Below are 23,432 nucleotides of genomic sequence, written 5' to 3' on the forward strand. Positions count from 1 at the left end.
AATCTCGCTTAGCATAATGTCCTCCAGTTCTCTGGGTTAATTTGATGACTATTCTAGGCATGTGTTTTTGTCTCTCACCACCAGGAACTGTACTTATCATCCATGAAAGTCGAGGATATTCTTATTTTTGTAGATGTGCAGGCTTTGAGGCCCTGCCTTTCTGTTTTTAGCTGGCATTTATGCTGACCACATGATCTTAGAAGGCTACCCTGATTTTCCCAGGCTTCTATCTCCTTGTGTGTTGTATAGCTCCCACAGTCTTAAAAAATAGACTACTGCTCAGCTTCTATTTCTCTTAGAACTTCTGTCCTTCAGACCTTTCAGGGAGTTTTTATCATGTCTTATGAGAATGATGTAGCACTTGGGGGCAAAGATGCAGCCCAGGAGCCCCGCACTGGAGGCCAAGATGGAGAAGACCTCCACGGCCACCATGGCCTTCCCCTTGCTGCTGTGGTAGACAGGGAGGAAGGTGACCCAGACACTGCAGAACAGCAGCGTGCTGAAGGTCAGGAACTTGGCTTCGTTGAAGGTGTCGGGCAGGTTCCTGGCCAGGAAAGCCACCGTGAAGCTCCCCAGGGCCAGGGAGCCCAGGTATCCCAGGACACAGTAGAAGGCAGTGACTGAGCCCTTGTTGCACACGATGAAGATGTGGCCATGTTCAGAGTATGCATCAGTGTCAATGAAGGGAGGAGAGGTTCCCAGCCAGATGGCACACAGCATCACCTGGATCAGGGAGCAGATGGGGATGATGAAATTAGGAGCCCCTGACACCAGGAGCTGCCTCATCCTTCTTCCAGGACCAGTGGCCTTGAAGGCCAGAACCACGGTGACAGTTTTGGCCAAGACAGTGGAAACAGCCACAGTGAACCCGACTCCAAAGGCAATCTGCTGGAGGATGCAGGTGGCCATGTTGGGACGGCCAATGAAGAGCAAGGAGCAGAGGAAGCAGAAGGCGAGGGAGACGAGCAGGACGTAGCTGAGAGCGCGGTTGTTGGCCTTGACGATGGCAGAGTCTCTGTGCTTCACAAAGACCCCAAGAACCCCAGCTGTGAGCGCAGAGAAGCCCAGAGCAGCACAGGCCAGAGCCGTCCCCAGGGGCTCCTCATAAGCCAGGAAGGCCACCACCTTGGGGAGGCAGCGGCTCCTCTCTGTGTTTGGGTACTCGTGCGGGGGACACTGGATACACTGCTCTGCATCTGGAGGGGAAAATCAGTAGTTTATTTGAATTGATGTGTCCTTTTTGACCCATCGAAGCCCATCGTCATTTCTCAATGTCACTCTCAGAACAGGTTGCCTGTGATGTTACAGGGAGAAGCCCTTGAGTAGGCTGTGACATCCTTGATCTGGAAAATGCGTCCAGCTCCAGAGAGTACCCACCTTTCCACGGGACCTTCACCATGTTGTGGGTCTCAGTTGCTTCTCCTGCGGCTCAGTGATATCACTAAATCTTCTCTCTAACACCCTCTAGGTCTTCCTCATGATAAGCTATGCACTTCCATGCTTATAATACTGACCTAAAGTGATCAAGATGGAAACTTTTCTTATGCGAGCTCAAATGCAGAAATAAACGACCTAAATATTATAGAAACTCCAATTATGTCTAAACAGACCCTAATTTCTACTGGTTTTAGCATTTAACTTGACATCAGCTGGAAGAAGTTTTTTCCTCATACTACATTTTCATTTTCCTGTCACTATTCTCATCCACGTTTCTTCTATTTTAAACAGTTTTCATTGAAAACATTAGAACTTCAAATAAAATTTAATTGCTGTTATATAACTCTTTTTGATGCTGACGTTTGAACCCTAAGGGTGCTCTACTATAGCTCTACTGAGATATATCCCATATTTTTTGTTTTCTTTTTATGTCAAGGTCTAAGTTTCCCTGGCTGGATTCAGTCTTGTGATTCTTCTATCCGAGCCTCCTGAGTAGCCAGGATTGCAAGTGTTTGCCACCCTACTCAGCTATAATTAAGTTTTTGAGTCTTGGGCACTTTAATTTTTTTTAATTTATTTTTATTGGTGCATTGTAATCATACATCACATTGGAATATAAGACTTGAGAGGATATACAAGCACACATCATCCAATTAGCCCTCATCCAGCCCCCATCCCATTCCCTCCCCCTCCCTCGATCCCATGCTTGTTTGGTGATTAACTTTGATACATGTGTTTATGTACCTCCTGCTTTTTAAAGAGGCTCCATCCTCCCCTATTCCATACCCTCTGGTTGGTCACCTTAATTGCTTCACTATAGGGCCCTTTCTATAGTGCAACCACTTCCTGTTGCCTGTTTCCTTCTAGTTATTGCTGATTAGGGGAAGCATCTGGTTTTAATTTTCTGCGATATTTCTCTGTGCATGCCGCGTTGCAAATACCGATCCCACTCTTGACGGCCCCAGTTGTGTCCTGGCTACCCGGTGGACTGATCCAGACCTCGCTGGCTCAAGCAGCGGCCTTGCCTCACAGAAGGCCCTGGTTCTGGCCTCGCTGGCCCTGACACTGGCCTAACCCCTCAGCTGGCTCCAATCCCAGTCTCGGAGGCCCCAGCACCGGCCTTCCTCACGGCAGGCTCCGATGTTAACCGATGGCCCCGGCATCGGCCTAACCCCTCGGCAGGCTCCGATTCAGGCCTCAGAGGCCTCAGTAGCGGCCTTGCCTCACAGAAGGCTCCGATGCCAGCCAGTGGCCCCGGCACCGGCCTAACCCCTCGGCAGACTCTGATCCCGGCCTCGGAGGCCCCAGCACCTGCCTTGCCTCGCGGCAGGCTCCGATTCTGGCCTCGCTGGGTCTTGGGCACTTTAATCAAAAATTTTGAAAATAGATTGTATTTTACAATTTCTATTCATTTACAACTGAAAACATGGTTTTTTCACCATTTTCTCTGTGATGTGGTGGATCATAAGGATTGTGAGTTTGGCATAATCGAAAGTGCCTTGTGGGACAACTAACATCTGCTCTTACCTGATGAAAGCACCCAGGACCATGGGTTTATTAATTGACTTGTCTTTATTTCAAATGAATTTAATTTGTCAGTGGGGTATGCACAACTGTAATCTGAGAAGCTGGGAAACCAAGGAGGATCTCAAGTTGGAGTGACTTTGTGAGACCCTGAGCGACCTGGCCAGAGATTGTTTCCAAATGAAAAAAAATAGGCTGGGGTGTATCTCGGAGGTAGGACACCCCTAGGTTTTACCCCCAGTACCACAAAATAAAATATTTTTTGTCAGAATAGGTAGGCATTTGCTCGTCCCACCCTTGAGGTGTTTATTTTCTTTTTGTAGGGAAGACTTGTATAACCAGATAGGATTCTGAAATAATTTAGAATAATTCTCTCCCACAGTTCTTTGAGTAAGACACTCACTTTGCTTCAGAGCATGAACAGATTCTTTCAGATTCTGTCTTATATACATGCTCTAGCAAGAATCTATCAATGAGCAGATGGTGGATGGCAAACAAAGTCCTCTGCGACCCATTGCCAAGGACGTTGTCTTCTTTATGCTGAGAAATAATTATAGGGAGGGGTTAATGTAGGTTTGTTCTGTATATTTTTTTACCTGAATCATTGGAAATGTGTCTCTCTGGGCACAGAACACAAGTAAAGCAGCAGACTGGTCTTCCTTCCTGGGGGATTCTCAAGAATCCTGGGCCACAGCTCTGGCTGCACACAGACTGAGGAGTCTGAGGGAAAAGAGGCAGTGGTCAGAGTGCTGTACATTATTATCCAGTCTAGCAAGATGTCAGAATCTTTCTCTTCATGGGAAAAAATTTTGATCTTGAAGAGATGATCATCTGTCACTTCCTCCAACTGCTGCCATGCCAAATCTATTTGACGCTTGATTCTGGGTTATGATGTTGAATAATGACCCATCTCTCTTCAAGTGATTTTCAAACATCACCATAGCATCAGACTGCTTTTGTTCTGACCTCACCAGCCATACCTCCAGGTTTCTGTCACTTCTCACTTCATCGCCAAATTACCTTTTACTTTTATGTAATATTCAATGTTGTTCTGCGAATTTTGTATGCCTGAGATGTTTTAGGGTTGTGTGTGTGTGTGTGTGTGTGTGTGTGTGTGAGAGAGAGAGAGAGAGAGAGAGAGAGAGAGAGAGAGAGAGCGCGATAGGTAGGTACTGGGGGTGGAACCCAGGGGTACACTCCCAGACCTATTTTCTATTTTATTTGGAAACAGGGTCTCACTAAGCTGCTGAGAGCCTCTCTAAGTAGCTGAGGCTGGCTTCGAACCTGTGCAATCCTCCTGTCTCAGCCTCCCAAATAGGGTTGTGTCTTTGAAGGGGATTTTTGGACTCCTCACCCTCACTCTCCACCTCATTCTCCACTGAGAATATGTGACACACAATAGTTTATAGCTAATACATTTACGGGCTTCTGGGGCCAGGTGAGGCATGGATTTCCAGAAATTGAGAATATAATTATGGGTTCAAAATTATTTTTATATAAATCAAATGCAGTAGAACCAAAGAGAGCTATTTGGGGAGGGAGACAGCTAAAGAAATGGAGGAGGACAGAGGAAGAAAAAATTAAAATAATACTATGGCAATATATGAAAGGATTACTGCCAATTTCAGTAATACGCATGTGGAGGGAAGAGGAGAAAATAGGGCAATATACCAAAGAAAATACACCAGGAGCTGTGTGCATGTGTGTGTATCCTATTGAACTTCTCACTGTGATGTATAATTGTAATGAACTAAAAAATGTGCAAAAATATGCTGGAAGCGTCCAACTTTGCAAAAAAAAAACACAGGAAAAAAATCTCTCATTGCTTTAAGATGCAGAATAGAGCTGAGTTTGGTGGTGCAGTCCTGTAATCAAGTACTTGGTAGGCTGATAAAAAAAAATGTAACTTAGTGAGACCTTGTTTTAAAATATAAAAAAAAAAATGTTAGAGGAATAGCTCAGAGTTAGAATGCCCCTGGGTTCAATAACCAGTATAATAATAAAATAGAAGAAAAAAATGCTCAAGAGAATAAAGTTTGGCCGCGCGTGGTGGTGCACGATTGTCATCCCCGCGCTTGGGAGGCGGAGACAAGGAGGACCGCGCAGGTTCGAAGCCAGCCACGCTGGCTTAAGAGACCCTGTTTCCAAATACAAGTATAAAATAGGTCTGGGGAGGCCGGGCGTGGTGGCGCACGCTTGTAATCCCCGCGCTTGGGAGGCAGAGACAGGAGGATCGCGCAGGTTCGAAAACAGCCGCGCTGGCAAAAAGAGACCCTGTTTCAAAAATATAAAATAGGTCTGGGAGTGTAGCCCGAAGGTAGGGGCTTCCAGGAACCCCAGTACCACCAAAAAAAAGAAAAAAAAAGGTCTGGGAGTGTAGCCCAGAGGTAGAAGGGTTTCCAGGAACCCCAGTACCACTAAAATTAATAATAATAATAATAATAATAATAATAATAATAATTGAAAAGTATCATCAGAAGTACTCAAAAAATAGAAACAATACCTCCTACAGGTGAATGGAATATTAATCCATAATCTACTTGTATTTATAGTATATACTAACATATACATAGGATTCTAACCATATATGACAAATGTTCTCAAGGTTTATGAAAGGATATATTTATGTATTTGTATTTTCTCTATTACTCTTCACTAACTTTGTTCAATTTATTACCACTGCATGAATAAATGTACCCGAACTTAAATATATAGATTCTACAAACTTGCTCATTCTATAGATTTTAGCTCAGAATATGTCAAGGTAAAATTGCATAGCACAAAACCAGGACCGGATGGCTAAGTTTAGTGCTGTGCCAAAGGTGGCACATTTGGTCTTATCTCAAGACTCTATTTAGTTTTGCGGTACAAAGACTTGAACCCAGGGCCTTGAGCATGATAGGCAAGTGCTCTTCCACTGTGCTATACCCTCAGCCCTTCAAGACTGTACTTAGATCCCTCTGTGTATATTTGATATAGAAACAGAATTGTACCTGTGTGAAGCCAACAGGCCACTCTATGATCTCTTCATTGATGACCAAGCCTTCATGGAGTGGACTCCCTGAGGCAAACTCCCCAACTTTAACCAGCAACCCAAGGCCAGCAGGGAAATTCACAGCATTCTGGATATCATACTGGGCCACTTGGTTTATTTTCTTGTCTAAGGATATGTGTTTTCCAGCACTATTGGTAAAATGGATTTTCTTCAGGAATGGATGGAGCTGGAGGAGAGGCATTGATTTGAAATGAGGCATGCATACAAATTAAGGGTGGAAATTCCATAAGTCCTAAGCACTTCTTCCCCCAACACTCAGATTCCTAGTTGGTAGAAGCTCCGGTCTATTTTTTGGGTAGTCAACCTCTCATGGGCTCAGTGGAGGATAATAGTTGTCCCATGGACACAGTGGTGCAGTGATGGAGTCCAGTGAATCTAGGATTCATCCAGAGGTGATATTGGCATGAGCTCTGCCACAACCCTGACCATCAAATTCTGTCTGCTGAGTCTTAGATGCTAATCCTTGCACATAGAAAGTCCACAACAGAGGTGGGGCTGTTTAGTGTCTTCATCATAAGGAGGACAGCCCTGTGTCTGCATGCCACAGCTCATCAAAACGTAAAGATTAAATATGTACAACTGATTGTGTAGATCAGTTATATCTCAGTAGAAGTTTAAAAAGGGCATAACATGCACTCTTTTCTGTCTTTGTTTTTGAACCTTCTTGTTGACTTATTGTCTGGTGGAATTATAGGGAGCTATGGATGTCTTCCAAAATAAAAAAAAAAAGGAGAACTCTTCAATTTTAATGATATTTTAAATGGAGTGAGCTAGTCTTTGAATCTCTTGGACCCACAACACTGTGTTGTGGGAAGTAATTAACCTCTGATAGTTTAAACAAGTTTTTTTTTTGCAGGTCTGGGGATGGAACCCAGGGGCATTTGACCTCCGAGAAACACCCCCTGCCCTATTTTTTACTCTTTATTTTGAAACTGGGTCTCACTGATTTACAGAGGGCCTCACTAAGTAGCTGAGGCTGTCCACAAACCGTGATCCTCCGGTCTCAGCCTCCCAAATGCTGGGATTATAAGCATGCGCCACCATGCCTGGCAACTTTGTTGTTTTTTAAAAAATAATTCAAGCTAGGCGTGGTGGCGCACGCTTGTAATCCCAGCATTTGGGAGACTGAGACCGGAGAATCATGATTCACAGACAGCCTCAGCTACTTAGTGAGACCCTCTGCAACTCAGAGACCCAGTTTCAAAATAAAGAATAAAATATTGGGCAGGGGGTATATCTTGGAGGTCAAATGCCTCTGGGTTCAATCCCCAGCCACCCCCCCCCCACAAAAAAAACAGTAAATCAGTAAGCCAAACATGAGAAGAACAAAAAGAAGGAATGGGGTTGGAAGGGGGAGTGGATAAATGAGTTATGTGTGCATGTATGCTTCTACCATCTTGTACTCCATTAAGATTCACCAATTAAAAAAAATATATCATGTATTGTCTCAGACCACAACAAAATAAAACTACAAGTCAACAACAAAGAGTGAATAATTCATTTCCCAGAGTCATGCCAGAATAGAGTTCATTCTAATTTTCAACAAATGTTCCTCACCGAGGGCTTGGCCTCTCCATACACAGTATGATGTATAAAATAACCATAATTGGACATAGGTCCTTTGTCCATGTTCCCTGAAATTGAGTACTCCCCCTTGCCTCCCCCCAAAAAAGAAAAGCATAGATTGAAGCAATTTTAATCTCTCATTCAAAAGTTCTATTAAGATATTTGACTGCATTTTATCCTGCAATACAAAATGCTTTTCTGTTTATATTTTTCAATTAAATAGCTTGAAACGCAAGCTCCCAGTAGCAGAATTCTCTCCACATTGATAACAGTTTCAGATATACCTACAGCCAGTGTGAAAGTGCCCATCTTCCATCTTGCCAGATCCTGATCCTGCTTAACTAGAGATTACACTGTCATGATTCACCTCGCTGTGATACCCACACATACCAGCAAGTGCTCAACCACTTCCTGCTCCCAGAGAAGGCTTACCTGCCATGGAGGAATCCTGGGCTGTTCCACATCTTCTGGAGATCCCTTTTCTATTTTTTCCAGCAGCATTTTATGGAGGACATGGGCCAAAGCATACACGGCATTATAGATGAAATAGCTAGAATCAGAAAAGGTTGTGATGTCAGTATCTCCTGGTCTAGACTCTAAGGAGGTATTTGGTCTGCAAACTCTAAGTTTTCCACATAATGATCCAGCAGGTGAGCAGGCAAAAAGATGAAGCCACAATTTACTGAAGAAAAAATCTTCTGGGTACTGGGAAGGGTCGACTGTCTTAAGAAAACTCTTGAAGCCAGGGATTTCCCCCTTGTGGTGTGAAAATGAGAAGCTTCCATGGAAAGAATGCAGCATGTGGTTCATCTCGTACACAACGATGTCCCACTTGGCTGCCATGATCCACACCTTGCCCGTGGTCAGAAAGAATTCTGCTGCGATGTCTATGGTGATGAGGCTCCCCACTTCACCATAGAGAATGTGCACGTTTGCAGATGAAACCCCGATCCTGGTCATGAAAGTGATATCACTTGACCCATACATTGTCTTCGTGGAAGGGAGCCTCTGTATTAAAGCCACACAGATATCTTTCTTCACCATTTCCACATTCAGACCCTGAAGGAACCGTTCTCCTTTCAAATCATCAGATATTAAGATGGCCACCCACGTCCAGCCAAAATGCAGCAGCAATGAGACCATTGCACGGGCCAGAGAGCTGTCCTCAGGGGCCATCTGATAGAGCGATGGGAACTGGTCTTTGTCACTTAGCATGGGATCAAAAGGTCCATACGTGACCTGAGTCAGCAAAGAAAAATATGATTCTGAGTTTAGAGGGATTTGGAGTTGTCTCCTGAGAAGGGGATAAGAATATTCTATACAAGAGAGGGCAATTGAGCCAGCCCCAGTGAGGCACACCTGCAACTCCAGCACTTGGAGTCTGAGACTGAAGGATTTCAGCTCAAGGTCAATGTTTCAAAAATTAAAAAAGCAAAAGGGGCTAATTTTGTGGCATGGGATAGAATTTCACTGGGTTCACGAAGAGAAGAGAAGAGAGAGAAGAGAAGAGAAGAGAAGAGAAGAGAAGAGAAGAGAAGAGAAGAGAGGAGAAGAGAGAAAAGGAATTGAATAAAATACTTTTCAGTGGAGAGAAAGACCTGTAGAGATTACCCAGTTCTTTCATTCTGAGCACACAAAACTTCATATTTCTGAGTGTCATTCCTCTTTAGAAAGAAAAGTTGAGCCAGGATGCTGGGATGCAGCTATAATTTCAGCACTTGGTATAATGAGGCAAGAAATTTCAGGATTTCGGCCAACCTCATCAATTTGGGTCCTCAGCAATTCAGTGAGACACTATTTAAAAATTAAACAAAGAACTAGTTGTGGTGGCAGATGCCTGTAGTGAAAGTCCTTGAGAGGCTAGACAGGAGGAGCGTAGGTTCAAGGCCAGCCTCAGAAGCTTAAAAACACGTTCAGCAAATTCATGAGACCCTATTTCAAAATAAAAATAAAATTGGTGTGGATATGTAGCTTAGAGGCAGAATGCCCCTGAGTTCAATAGCCAATAGCAAATAAATAAATAAATAAATAAATAAATAAATAAATAAATAAAATTGCTGGAAGTGTGTTTAAGAGGTAGAGGCCCCTGAGTTCAATCCAAAAGAAGGAAGAAGAAAGAAAGAATGAAAAAAAGAAAGAAAGAGGGAAGGAAAGAAAGAAAGAAAGAGGGAAGGAAAGAAAGAAATTATGTCATTCGCAGGGAAATGAATAAAGTGGAGGAGTATACCAAGTGATATTAGAGTCAGTCATAAACATTTTTTTAAAAATTGGGATGATCTTCCTAATACGTGGAAGCTATGGAGAAAATAGGTCATAGGAGGAACTCTACATACAGAAGAAGAATCCTTAGATGAGCAAATAAGGCGACCCAACTAAGGGGAACGGGAAAGGGGAAGAGGAAACTTCCCTAAGGTACATGGTGTACATTCACAAGCATATCAAAGTCAATCACTAAGCCAAACATGAGAAGGATGGGGTGGCGGGGGGATGGGGTGGGAATTCGGGAGGGGCTAGATGAATGGCGTGCACGTGTGCCTCCACCATGTTGTGCTCCTCTAAGATGTATGACCGCAGTGCACCAACTTTTTTAAAAAGGAAGGAAGAAGTAAGGAGAAGAAAGAAAAGTTGAGAACTACATGTCCATTTATCCCCTGCAGTGAGAAATAAAGAGGCGTGGACTTCAGGGGGAGCATGACTGAGACAGCAGTGTTCATTTCACTCCTCCTCCCGTGCCTTGTGGAGCAGAGCCAGCCCCGGCAGTCAGTACTGCCCGTGAACACTGATGACTAAGGGAATCCTTACTGCACTGGCCTCCTGGTGCCCCTGACTTCGTTTTATTAACACATCTTATGCCATCTCGAAGAATGCCTCCGCTTATTCTCTCTGATTCTCTAAAGTTCAATCCTTCCTGAACAGATTCTCCCAGGCTGCTGCCTGTGTTTGACAGCAATGCCCATTTTGATTGCTCTTTGTGTTAGGGCGGCTTCCTGCAAAGTGCCTGTAACACGGGAAGGACTTTATTCATCAGCTCTCTTTGCTTTTATCACTGTGACCAAAATACTTCATAAGCACCACTTACAGAAGGAAAGGTTTATTTAGAAGTTCCAAATAATTCGGAGGTTGTGCCCCGGGTCAGCTGTCTCAAAGGCAGAAACTTTAGTGGCAAGAAACAGCAGAGGTGCTCCATTCACAGATCATGGCAAGGAAAAACTTCAAGTGAGATAGGGGAGGTTCGAGGACAGATACAGTTTCCAAAGCTACACCAGAAGAACCCTCATCATTTGGCCACATCCCATTTTTCCAGCTGTCTGGGTGGTCTAACAATGAACTTCCAAGCTGCAGGTGTTAATGGGAAATGTCACTGGGGACGCTCTCAAGAGATCCGCTTGGACGGATGTGAGCAAGGCAGGTTAGGGCAGGGTTGTGGGTAAATCCCAGTAGAAGTGTCTCTGAGCTTGAGCTCCTGCTTGGGATCCCTGGAACTCCAATGGACTTTATTGTTGCCCCAACTCAGATGCTCAGGTGTTGTTCTCCCTACATATGACAGTCACTGGTCTCTAGGGGACACGGAGATGGTCATGTCCTGTTTTCAATTCTGTGAACATTTTTCTAGGAGGGTCACAACTGTGAGCTATCAGAAATCAATAATCCCAGTGATTGGAAAAGAATATGTTGGGGGAGAGTATTTTTTTTTTTTTTTTGGTATTGAACCGATGGGCACTCTACCTCTGAGCTATAGTCCTAACAATATTTCATTTTTAATTTAAATAGAGAGTCTCCCTAAGTTGCTGGGGTTCTTCTATGTTTCACAGACTGGTCTCGAAGCTGTGATCCTCCTGCCTCAGCCTCCCAAGTAATGAGATTACAGGTATCTCACCACACCCAGCTTGGTTAGATGCTTAATATCCAGACCTCCTTCTCGTTCATCTTTCCCTTACACTGTTGATTATCCCAAGGATTTAGAAATTTACTGTGACCTGATCACCTAAACCCTCATGATTGATATACACTCAAATTCTACTTTGTCCGTGGTCACATATTAGGGATAAGCACTGGGGGAAATCTGCACATTTCTCTACAGAGTTCTTGGCCAACTTACCTGAGGGGTTTTGTAGAGCTCCAACAGGGTCCCAATCTCAGCTGAAAATGCTGGCGAGGTTCCTGCAATGGCAGCAACAGGTCTGTGCTGGGTCCTGCACTCATAGTTAGGGAGAATCTCATCACCTCCGGACAGCCACATCAAAGCAGTCTCCAGGGTCCTGCGGTCACTGGGAAAGGCATTGTAGAGCTGGAACCCCACAGTCAGATTGGGGAGCAGGTGAGGGTCCCTGTTGATCTGCTTGATCGTGAAGTAAAAGGCCAAAACGTGTTGGTAGTTCTTCCAGAACCACCTGGACAGAGGAGCAGCACCAGAGAGAAGGGTGATGTCAGGTGGCTCAGGGGCAAGTCCTGAGCCAGCTGCAGCACCATCACAGGCTAGACCAAGGATGCTCCTCAGAGATGGCCCTGCCATGGCACGCAGACCTGGCACGAGTATGGCACCCAGGGCTCTGCGAGACCTTGGAATAGGTTTTGGACTCTTGGTGACATCAACTGTGTCCCAAACCCTGAGAGGTTTGTGGGGCATTGAGTTTAATAAGATGAAGTTTAGCAGGAAAAAATAGCTGTCCACTTGGCCAAATTGTGTCTTAAGTTTCTATTAACTCAAGGTGTATTGATGGGCACCTAGGAATCAAGGTGTTCTTTACGGACATGTGTAAAAATGACTCACACTCATCTTCATAAACTCTTGTTTTGTTTTATGACACTGAGGATCGAACTGATGGTTGTTCGATCTTTGAGCTATAATCTAGCCTTTCCACTAGTTTTTTTTTTAAAGTGTCTCACTAAATTCCTAAGGGTCTGCCTAAGTTGCTGAGGCTGGCCTTGGGTCTAAAAGCTTCCTGTCTCTTCCAATCCCAAGTACTGGGATTGTAGGCATGAGCCAAGCAGTCAGAACATACAAAGAATTGCTAATGATTTCTGTGTTCAGGAATCTTTAGATAGAACCTGCCCTGCCCATTATTCAGAATTTCGGGAGTGATTTCCCCTTTGGCCAGGTTCCCTGGAAGTATTCTGAGCAGCTCTTTCTAGATGGAGTAGTTACTACTCCACTAAATAAACATCTATGGAAAGAGCTAAAATATCACCTTTTTCTTCAAACATGAATATTTTATCCAAAACTTCTAATCTATTTTTGTAGGTTTTAACTCATTTATTTTGTGTTCCTTGGCTTTATTTCCCTGGAATGAATTCTCCTTGAAACTTTCTCTTTTTTCTTCCAACCCTTCTCTATTTTGTTTCTATTTATGTTTGCCAAAAAATAGAAATTCTTAGATTTAAGAGCTAGCTCTCAAAGGTTTAAGTTTATGAAAGAATTTGTTTTAATTTTTATAGATTTCTTGTGTGTGTGTTGTTGTTGTTGTTGTTGTTGTTGTTGTTGTTGATTGAACCCAGGTGTATTCTACCTCTGACCTATATCCCCAACACTCTTAGTTGTTAATTTTTTTTTTGTAGCACTGAATATTGAACCCAGGGGTGCTTTTCCTTCAAGCTTCAATCCAAACCCTCTTCATTTTATTTTTTATGTTCAAATATGGCCTAGCTGAGTTGCTGAGGATGCCCTTGAATGTGTGATCCTTCCACCTCAGCCTTCCAAGTACTAGGATGACGGGACTGTGCCAATGTGCCTGTTTCATGGATTATTTTCAGCTCTTTTTGTTGTTAGTGCTGTTATTGTCATTTTGGTGTTTTTTATTGGTGCATAATAATTGTGTGGAAAAGTTTCATTGTGCCATATTTGAACAAGCATGATTAATTTAATTTCTTTCCCAAGTACCAGCCCTTCCACTCTCCTCCCTCTGTCTTAAGAGTCTCCTAATGGAATACTGTCTGCTTTTAATGAAATCCTTTTTCTCTTATGTTCCCTCTAGATGCAACACATGAGAGAAAACATGACATACTCATCTTTCTGAGTCTGGCTTGTTTCTCTCTCAACTTAAACATTACAAAATTCTCACTTGTTAATGTATTATGGTAGAGTAAATATTAATCCTGTCAGCAGTTTGGCTGAGTTCCCTCCTTCCTTAAGTCTCTATGTGTGACCTTCTATATGACGTACTATTATTTTTATTAACACTTTAAATATTTATTAAAATAATCATTAAAACAAAAACAAAAAAAAATGCCGGTGAGGATGTGGAGAAGTGGGAACTCTAGCACATTGTTAGTGGGATTGCAAATTAGTGCAACCACCTTGGAAAACAATATGGAGGATCCTCAGAAGAATGGGAATGAACCTACCATATGACCCAACAATACCACTTCTGGGTATCTACCCAAAAGAATGGAAACCAAAATACCAAGCTAATGCATGGGTATCTAGGTTCACAGCTGTGCAATTCACAGTTGCCAAACTATGGAACCAGCCAAGATGTCCATCAACAAATGAATGGATTACAAAACTGTGGGATATACACACAAAGGAATTTTACTCAGCCATAAAGAACAAAGTTACATCATTTGTGGGGAAATGGCCGGAACTAGAGAACATTATGATAAGTAAGATTAGTCGGTCACAAAAAGTAAAAAATCAGATGCTCTCCCTAATAGGTGGAAGCTAGGGAGTAAAAGGATCATAGGAGGAACTCTAGGTGAAGAAGGAGAAACCATAGAGGAGCAAACAAGGTGACCTAGCAGAGGGGGATGGGAGAGAGAAGAGGGAAATTCCCTAATGTTCAAGATGTACATTCACAAACATATCAAAGTCCATCACTAAGCCAAACATGAGAAGGAGGGAGGGGGAGGGAATGGGGAGATTGGGGAAGGGCTAAGTGGGTGATGTGTGCATGTACGCCTCTACCAGCTTGTACCCCATTAAGATGTATGACAACAATGCACCAATAAAAAATAAAATAAAATAAAAAACATAACCAGCACTTAATGGTAGTGTTTCTCTTATATTTAAATTATGCGGATATAATAACATTATTCAATTACTAATATGTCACTGTTTGTTCTGTTCGGTTAAGCATGAGAAACCTAATTACAGAGAGAAGCAGGCAGATGACAACCCTGTGATGCTTGCCCTACTTCTGTGTCAAAGATGATGAGCAGAAACATCTGTGGCTGGGCCCCAGAAAGTAAGGTTGGGCTTCCAGCTTTGTGACATGAACTGAAGCCTCCCACGCTTTTCCCCGTACTGGCCTCATGAACAAGGCAGGTTCTCACAGAGGATCTTCACCCTCTAAGAATCTCTTCCTGCTTAACTCTGGCAAAGTGAAAAATATCTATAGGTTCCACTAAACCCGAGAACTCACAGAGGACATAGAGGAAAGGAAATCTGGATCTGGTGGTGCATGCCCATAACCCAGTATTCAGGAGGCTGAGACAGGAGGATCACAGGTTCAAGGTCCCCCTCAGACACTTAGAAAGACCCTAATAAACTTAGTGAGACTGTTTCAAATAAAATTAAAAATGGCTGGGTGTATAGCTAATAGATAGAACACCCCTGGATCTGATCCCTAGTACTAAAGAGAACAAAAACAAAGTGAAATCATTTTTTAAAAAGGGATGGAAAGTTGAAACAGCTAGAAGGGCCAGGTATCCAAGTGAACCTTACCTCTGAGGTACATCACTATGATCCGGTTTCAGTAAAAAGGATAGCTGGGTCACAGATGCTTCCTGAGTCACATAGTAAAGGGGGAAAAAGACCCCCAGCACCAGCTCTCCTTCTCTCTGGATGCGAGGCTTCTGGTATTGGAAACAGCTCCTAAAATCATTTTCCCAGGAGGTTTGCAAAGGCTGTAGGAGAAGAAAGAAAAGAAACAGAGAAAAGGACATCTCGGACCTTGCCCAGTATAGAGATAGCTGAGATGTGTAGATAAGGAGCAGAATCCCAGCGTGACGTCTGTGCAGGCACAGCAGAGTCCCACTATTGCCGGATGCCCTGGATACATGCAAAGACTGCAGAACTTTTTTTCCAGGCACTGACATAGAGAGAAGGAAAAGAGGGCATTCATACGGAAGTCACGATGCTGAGACCTGAGCTGTGGTGTCTGTAGTCAGAGCAGCTCCAGTGCCCTGTCTTTTTATGATTCTACTTCAATCCCACCCAGGAGCTCTGGAGACCCAGTGCCTGGGGCTCTGCACCTGCCAGCTTCTGTCCTGCTAAAAAAATACTACTTTGTAAAAACATGTTTGCACCTCTGCTTCTCCCCATCCTCCATGAGTTCATCACAGTTCAGTGAGGTTCTGGGCACAACCGCGTCCTGGGACAGCTGTTATGAACTGCACAGAACCCAGGGGTTTATGCTTGATGTCAGTCCACTGCCCTGAGGAATGGGTCAGAGTGAGAAAGAGATTGTTTTGGAAAATAAATGACGTTAGAATACTACAGTGATTCATATACATCAAAGTTTATAGCAGTACAATTCATAATAGCCAAATATAGTAATCAACCTAAACATCCATCAACAGATGAATGAATAAAGAAAATGTGGTATATGCACACAATGGGATTTTACTTAGTCATAAAGAAGAACAAGCCGGGCGTGGTGGCGCATGCTTGTAATCCCAGCATTCGGGAGGCTGAGACCAGAGGATTGGGGTTCATGGACAGCCTCAGCTACTTGGTGAGGCCCTCTGCAACTCAGTGAGACCTGGTTTCAAAATAAAGAATAAAAAATAGGGCAGGGCGTGTAGCTCAAAGGTAGAACGCCCCCGGGTTCCATCCCTAGACAAGAAGAAGGAGAAGGAGAAGAGAGTTGTGTCATTTGAAGGGAAATGGATGGAACTAGAGAATTTTATGCTAAGTGATATTAGCCAGTCTCAGAAAGTCAAGGGTCATATGTTTTCTCTCATATATGGAGGCTAGAGAGGAAAGAGGAAGTAAAATGGACCTTTGAGAAACCAGTAGAGTAAAAACAGAAGGGGGGCTAGGGAAGGAAGTTGGGAGGGAAAAGAGGAAGATGGAAGAAGAAAAAAGACCAAATAATTCGCTATCCATATAAGAAGGCATCACCACCAATCTCTCTAACATTCGTGGGAAAGAAAAAGGGGAAATGGGGCCGGGGCATATAAGGAAAGAATACACCTAATGATGTGTACATGTATGTTGGTGCCACTTTGAACCTCACTAGGATGTATAATTACAGCAAACCTATAAAAGTATACAAAAAAAAACCCACAAAATAAAAAAGAAAGGTGGGTATATGAATCAACAAAATGCCCCGGTAGCAAAATTCCACCTAGTGTATTCCATATTAGGATAGATTTTTTTTCTGAAAATAAATATATAAATATATGATAGTTTCACCTAAAAAAAAAGAAGAAAAAATATTCTCTGGTAAGAAAGAAAGCAAAAGGAAATATTGAAATGTTATCTTTAAGTTATCAAAAGCTTGGTATCAGACAAATGAAACTGTTATGTGAGATTATCATTTTTAATTTTGGATAAATTGCTATAATACTAGATGTCAACCACTAAGCCAAGCATGGGAAGGAGGGATGGGGAGGGAATGGGGTGGGGATCGGGTGGGGGCTGACTGGCGATGTGTGCATGTATGTCTACAAAAGTTTTCTTTGTATCCCACTATGATGTATGAATACAGTGCACCAATAAAAAATTTAAAAAAAAAAACAAGAAATTTAAATGTGAGGTCGGGGGCTGATGTCACCTGTACCGTTCACTGTGTTTTGATCCTGCGCCCACCACCACTCCCATGTTTGCAGAATCTTCCTTGAAGAAATAGTCTTTGTAGTTTTGAAAGGAGGCTGTGTTCCAGAGATCTGTCGGTCACACCACCCCTACCTCTTCAGAGTTAAACCTCTGACGTCCATCTAATGTTCTGTCTCTGCCCACTGAGAAATGGTACCAAGCACTCACCACTGTATAGGTTAACATGCCACCGAGAAAGCTCAGTGCTTTACCTGATATTTATCTAGCGACCATGTCTCTCTTTTTACCCCATCATTCTTCATAGTGTTAGAGTGATGTTAGAATCTTGAGAGCCCCCCTCCCCTGCATAGAACTAAAACCTGTTACCCTCTATCTGCAAGTGACGTCTGGTTTTACAACCCGCCTGGATGCAGGCACGGGTGACCAGGCACGTACCCCGCACTTGTTTTCCTCAAAACGTATCTTCTTTAACTCACTTTGGATATCCCCAGGATTCAAAAGATTGCCACGCCCAAGAGCACTGCCTACCTGACTAGGAGGGCCAAGGGAGGATGCCCTGCAGAGCTCGATCGCTAGCTCCCCCGCGGGAGGGGTCGATCTGGGCGGGCTATGACTTGGGGATTGACCTTCAAACTTATTTGCTGTCACTCACTTTTGGAATGTGCTTCTCTTTAGAATCATTGGCTGTGAATATCGCACGCTCGGGCCCTGATGTAACGGCCCTGGGGGGCTATAAAAGGTGCAGCCAGGAAGCTCTCAGGGTCTTGCTTGACTCACCGGACCTGTGCACCCGTGTGAGAGGCTCGACCCTGGCTAGCCAGTTTCTTTTTTTAAATAAACTCTGCTTGCGATTTGCATTCCCTGACGGGTCCTCTGTTATTTTAAGGTGGGGCGCCCCCTCCCCCTAGACCCCAACAATAGAAAACTTAAAATTCTAAAACCATAAAAAATTCTCTACAGAGTCTTTTATTTCAAAATGCTTACAATTAATAGAAATGAAATGGATATAATAAAGGCGTGCGAGCTATTTTGCTACATGTAAAATTGTGTCATGGCTGAATCAAGCTGTTCAAAATACGCGTCATCACACCTACCTTTCACTGTCTATGGTGAGGACACTTACGAAGTTTCTGTATTCCTCAATGTTGCTTTTTAATTTAATTTAATTTGCATACTTTTTATGGCTGTGATGGCCCCGAGGGTTCTTTTCCTCTATTCAACTAAAATTTGTTGAATAGGGAAATTAAAATTGTCAGCTCATCCGGGCGTGGTGGCGCACGCTTGTAATCCCCGCGCTTGGGAGGCTGAGACAGGAGGATTGTGCAGGTTCGAAGCCAGCCTCAGCTACTTAGTGAGGCTCTCAGCAACTTAGTGAGACCCTGTTTCCAAATAAAATATAAAATAGGTCTGGGAATATATATATAGCTCAGAGGTAGAAAGCCTCTAGGTTCCACCCCTAGTGCCACCAAAAAAAAAAAATTTTTGTCAGCCCAGTTGCAGCTTCAAACAATCTTTATTACAAAGTCCGTTGGAAATAGGAGGGGAAGATAAGGAAAGTAGTGTGCCTGGAAGACACTCTGGAGACCTCGAAAACAGAACTCTGACCCCCTCAGGCCCCAGCCCTTAAATACAGATTATGTATTGATACGTTCTTATCAGTATTACCAAGACAATGGGCTAGTAACTTATTTCTTCAGCAGGTGGTGCCTCTTTGTCTCTGGGCAGAGCACTTACTAAGTGCAGGAGACAGTAATCTACCTTGTTTCCACCATTACTGTATCGGGCTGTGTTGGCTGTCATCCACTGTGGGGGTTTTGTTCACAAAAAATAGAGGGGAAATAGACACTGATTATAGCTGGTATAGCTCTATATAATCTCTAAGAGCAAGGCATACGGCCCTTGCTATCTTTATGGCCAGACAGAGTCACTGTGATCTTAGGGGTTTTAATGGTTTTTATGTATTTTTAAGGCTACAGGTTTTAATTGCCTTTATGATATTCCTAAGTCTTACATGCATCTAGGGATAAGCTTCAATTGAGTTTTAATTCTTACTTTGAGTTAATTAATAGAACACCACAGGTCAGAGAGGGAGAGAGAGGAGAGGAGCTCTGCAGAGTAACCGCTGCTGCCCCTCCCTGCCTGAGTGACTATTCCACACCCCGGCTTTGACTGCCTTTTATTATTTTTTTGGAAAATCAATACTGGAGCAAATTTCTCAACACTGGTACAATTTCATTAGTCCACTTTATGATGTATAATTTCAGTTACACGTCATAGTGAGGTTCAATGTGATTTAAGAACATAGACACACATCTCTTTGTGTAATCATTTTGTTCATTTGGGATTTTTTTTTTTTTTGGTACTGTAGATTGAACCAAGGGCACTCTACTTCCAAGGTATATCCCAAGACTTTTTTTTTTTTTTGGAACAGGATCTTGCTAAATTGTTTTGTTTTTTTTTATTTATTCGTTTTTTATTTTTTTTGTCTTTATTTTTTTTTAAATTTTTCTTGGTGCACTGTATTCATACATCATAGTGGGATACAAAAAAACTTTTGTAGACATACATGCACACATCGCCCAGTCAGTCCCCACCCGATCCCCACCCCATTCCCTCCCCATCCCTCCTTCCCATGCTTGGCTTAGTAGTTGACATCTAGTATTATAGCAATTTATCCAAAATTAAAAATGATAATCTCACATAACAGTATCATTTGTCTGATACCAAGCTTTTGATAACTTAAAGATAACATTTCAGTATTTCTTTTTGCTTTATTTCTTACCAGATAATATTTTTTCCCTTTTTTAGGTGAAACTATCATATATTTATATATTTATTTTTCAGAAAAAATCTATCCTAATATGGAATAGGGACTCTAGATACCCAAAACGATCTCAAAAAAGAACAAAGCTAGAAGATATATATTTTCTGATTTCAAACCATATAAAGCTACAATAAGTAAAACAGTGTAGTACTGTTATAAAGGCAGATATATAAGCCATTGGAGTTAAATAAAAGCCTAGAGATACATTCTTCCATATATTGTCAAGTTATTTTTGACAAGGTTTCCACAAACATTTGGTGGAGGAAATAATAATCTTTTAGCTAAATATTGTTGAAAAATAATAGTTACATGAAAAAGAATAAAATTGGACCCTTACCTAACACCATATACAAATATTAACTCAAAATAGATAAAAGACCTAAATATAAATCTTAAGACTATAAACTTTTAGAAGAAAATCTGGGTCATAAAACCTCTCAACACTGAAACTGGCAGTGATTTCTTGGATACGATTTCAATGGCACAGGCAACAGAAAGGTATACAAACTCCCTAAAAAATAGAAAAAATATTGTATATCCAAAGACAATGTAAACAGAGTTAAAAGTTACTGATAGAATGGGATAAAATATTTCCAAATGCTATATCTGAAGGTATATTAATATTCCAACTAGAAATCCTAAAAATTAGCAACAATAAAAGCAAACAATACAATTTAGAGATAGGTAAAAGACTAACATAAATAATGAATCTCCACAGATAACCAATCTTAGTTGTCTGTTGGATGGAAAATCTTGTTTCTCTGGTTCTGGTGTGTGTTACCTATTTCTTCTTTGTAGTTAATCTCTTTGAGTATTTTCTCTAGTGCTGGTTTTGAAGACATAAGTTCCTTCAGTTTCTGTTTGTCATGGAAGTTTCTTATTTCCCCATCTAATTTGATAGAAAGTTTTGGTGGGTAGGAAATTTTTGGCTGGAAGTTGTTTTCTTTCAGAGTTTGGAATATGTTACTCCATGCCCTTCTGGCTCTCATGACTTGGTTTGGGAAGTCTGGAGTGATTCTAATCGGTTTGCCTCTGAATGTCACTTGGCCCTTTGTTTTTGTTGCCTTTAAGATTCTCTGCTTGGCTTCCACATTGGTCATTTTGACAATTATGTGGTGTGGGGATCCTCTTCTCCGATCCTGTCTAAAGGGAGTTCTATAAGTTTCCTGGACCTGTGTATCAACCTCTTGCTCTATGTTTGGAAAATTTTCTGCTATTACTTCCTTGAAGAGATTGTTGATCCCTTTGGTTTCACCTTCTTTTTCCTCCTCTATTCCAATTATTCTTAGGTTAGCTCTCTTAAAATGGGCCCATATTTCTTCAATGTCAGATTCCTGCTGTCGGATTTTTTTTTTCTAGATTAGAAACTATGCGTTCATTTTTGGAATGATCATCTTCTAAGAGCGAGATTCTGTTCTCCATGTGGTCTAATTGGTTTGTACTTTGAATTGAGGCCTTTACTTCATTAATTGCATTCTTTATCTCTTTTTGGCTCTCTCTGAATTCTTTTCGAAACACCTCTATTATTTCTACAGTTATTTTCCTGATTTGATCTTCTAGAAATCTCTGAATTTCTGTTTTATCGGGTTCTGATGTTGTGGGGTTGTGGGCATTCATTGCTCCATTGTTATTCCTCTTTCCCATGATTTTGGAAGTTTGTGCCTTCTCTGGATTCTTCCCTTAGGTCACTATGACTTCACTTAAGGTGCTCTGGATCTCGAGTTGGTGGTATCTCAGACCCCACTACTCCTTTATTGGGTTGTATCGCAGAGTCTCAGACCCAGGGATTCAATTGAGGCTGCTTTAGACCATGGGGCGGGTGCCAGGTTTTGCATTCTTCTATGGTGTGATATCTCTGCCACCGCCACTCCCCCACTGGGTCAAGTCCCTGGGAGTGCAGTACTGGGATTTCTCCTCTGGGGCCACAATTTGACTCACTGTTGTTGAGTATGCAGATGGAGCTGTAGTGGACTCGGTGAATTCGCTGCTGCTGCCACCGGTGGCAATATGGCGCCACTGCCACGCCCTCAGCCATGAGGCTGGCGTATTTCTTCCCTGGTTTTGAGCTCTGCTCTGAGTCCCTGCAGGGTGTGCTTAGCCCAGCCACTGGGAGCTTTAGATGCTCCCTGCGCCAAGAAATCTGCCGAATCCCGCCCGGCTGTTCCACAGCGGCTCACCTCGGCTCGCTGCCCGCTGCTTCTCTCTGGAGCCTGGTGGGCTGTTGAGTGCGTTGGTCTGGTGCCGTCCAGTGAGCTCGCCGCTGCCGCCGACAGTAAGGCGCTGCTGCTGTGTCCTTGGCTGTGAGGCCGGCGTATCTCCTCTGTGGCTCTGAGCTCTGTTATGAGACCCCCTCCTGTCTGGGGCTGGTGATTTTTTTGTTTCTCTGATGATGGTGTTTTCTGGCTATGAAAGGCGCTGATTTTGTGGTAATAGAGATTGGTTTGATAAATTGTTGAGAATATTTTCAAACTTGTGATTCTTCTGTCTCATCCTCCTAAGCACTCTGATTACAGAAATGCACCACTTCAACCTGAGGTGGTGCATTGTTTTCAAGTATAGTGACTGGAGTGTACAACCCACCTCTTGGACTCATTCTTCCTTATCTAACTGAAATGTTGGACAAAAATTTTAATTAAAATTTTGTTATCTTTGATCAATATCTCCTAACTAAATATTAATTTTCACCATGAAACTTTATCTTCTAACATATGTATAAGTTAGCTCAAAATGAACTGAAGAACCAGCTGTAAGATTTTAAGTCCTAATGCTCCTGTGTCTCCCTAAAAAGTGGTACTTGGGCATCAGTCACATGACCTCTGTTGGGGGGTGAAATGTGCGTGTTGTTTGTGTGTGTGGAGAAGTAATTCCCCCACCACCACCACACAAACAGACAAACAGAAAAAAACATGGATTCTTGTCCTAAGCTAAGAATAAATATTCATGGCTTGGACAGCTGCTGAAGATTTAAAGAAGTTTATTAAAAAGATAGAAATATAGAGATAGTTACAGCCCTGTGCCGGAGCGGGGCACAGGGGGGCAATTCGAATGAAAATGCCATAGAACTCCAGTTTACTAAATGTTTTATCCCAACCAAGTCCATGGCAGGTCCTTTGATCTGGAGATATGCTACCCCTTATCTCCAGCCCTGGTTCTGCTGTCTCCAGGCAGATCTGCCCCAGAAGGGGGGGGCAGCCCCATCTCTGACCACCTTTTGTTCCATCCCCCCAGATGTGTGAACTTGTTTCTCCAGGATCTGGGATTTTCTCCCCTCTCTGGCTCCAGCCTTCTTTCTCTTTTAAAATGTAAAT

At 42.7% G+C, this 23,432-nt stretch overlaps 1 protein-coding gene across 1 annotated transcript; it reads right to left on the reverse strand.

The window, feature by feature from the left end:
* Positions 1–279: 279 nt before the first annotated feature.
* Positions 280–12,095, reverse strand: LOC308276663 (vomeronasal type-2 receptor 116-like; the record flags this gene model as incomplete). The annotated part of the gene is made up of 5 exons (XM_080715487.1): positions 280–1,196; positions 3,558–3,681; positions 5,955–6,182; positions 8,015–8,821; positions 11,682–12,095. 5 exons carry the CDS (start codon positions 12,093–12,095, stop codon positions 280–282), a joined length of 2,490 nt encoding a protein of 829 aa, XP_080571613.1.
* Between the last annotated feature and the right edge of the window lie 11,337 nt (positions 12,096–23,432).

Source organism: Muscardinus avellanarius (genome assembly GCF_963383645.1).
Source record: "Muscardinus avellanarius genome assembly, chromosome: 18".
Taxonomy (NCBI): Eukaryota; Metazoa; Chordata; class Mammalia; order Rodentia; family Gliridae; genus Muscardinus; species Muscardinus avellanarius.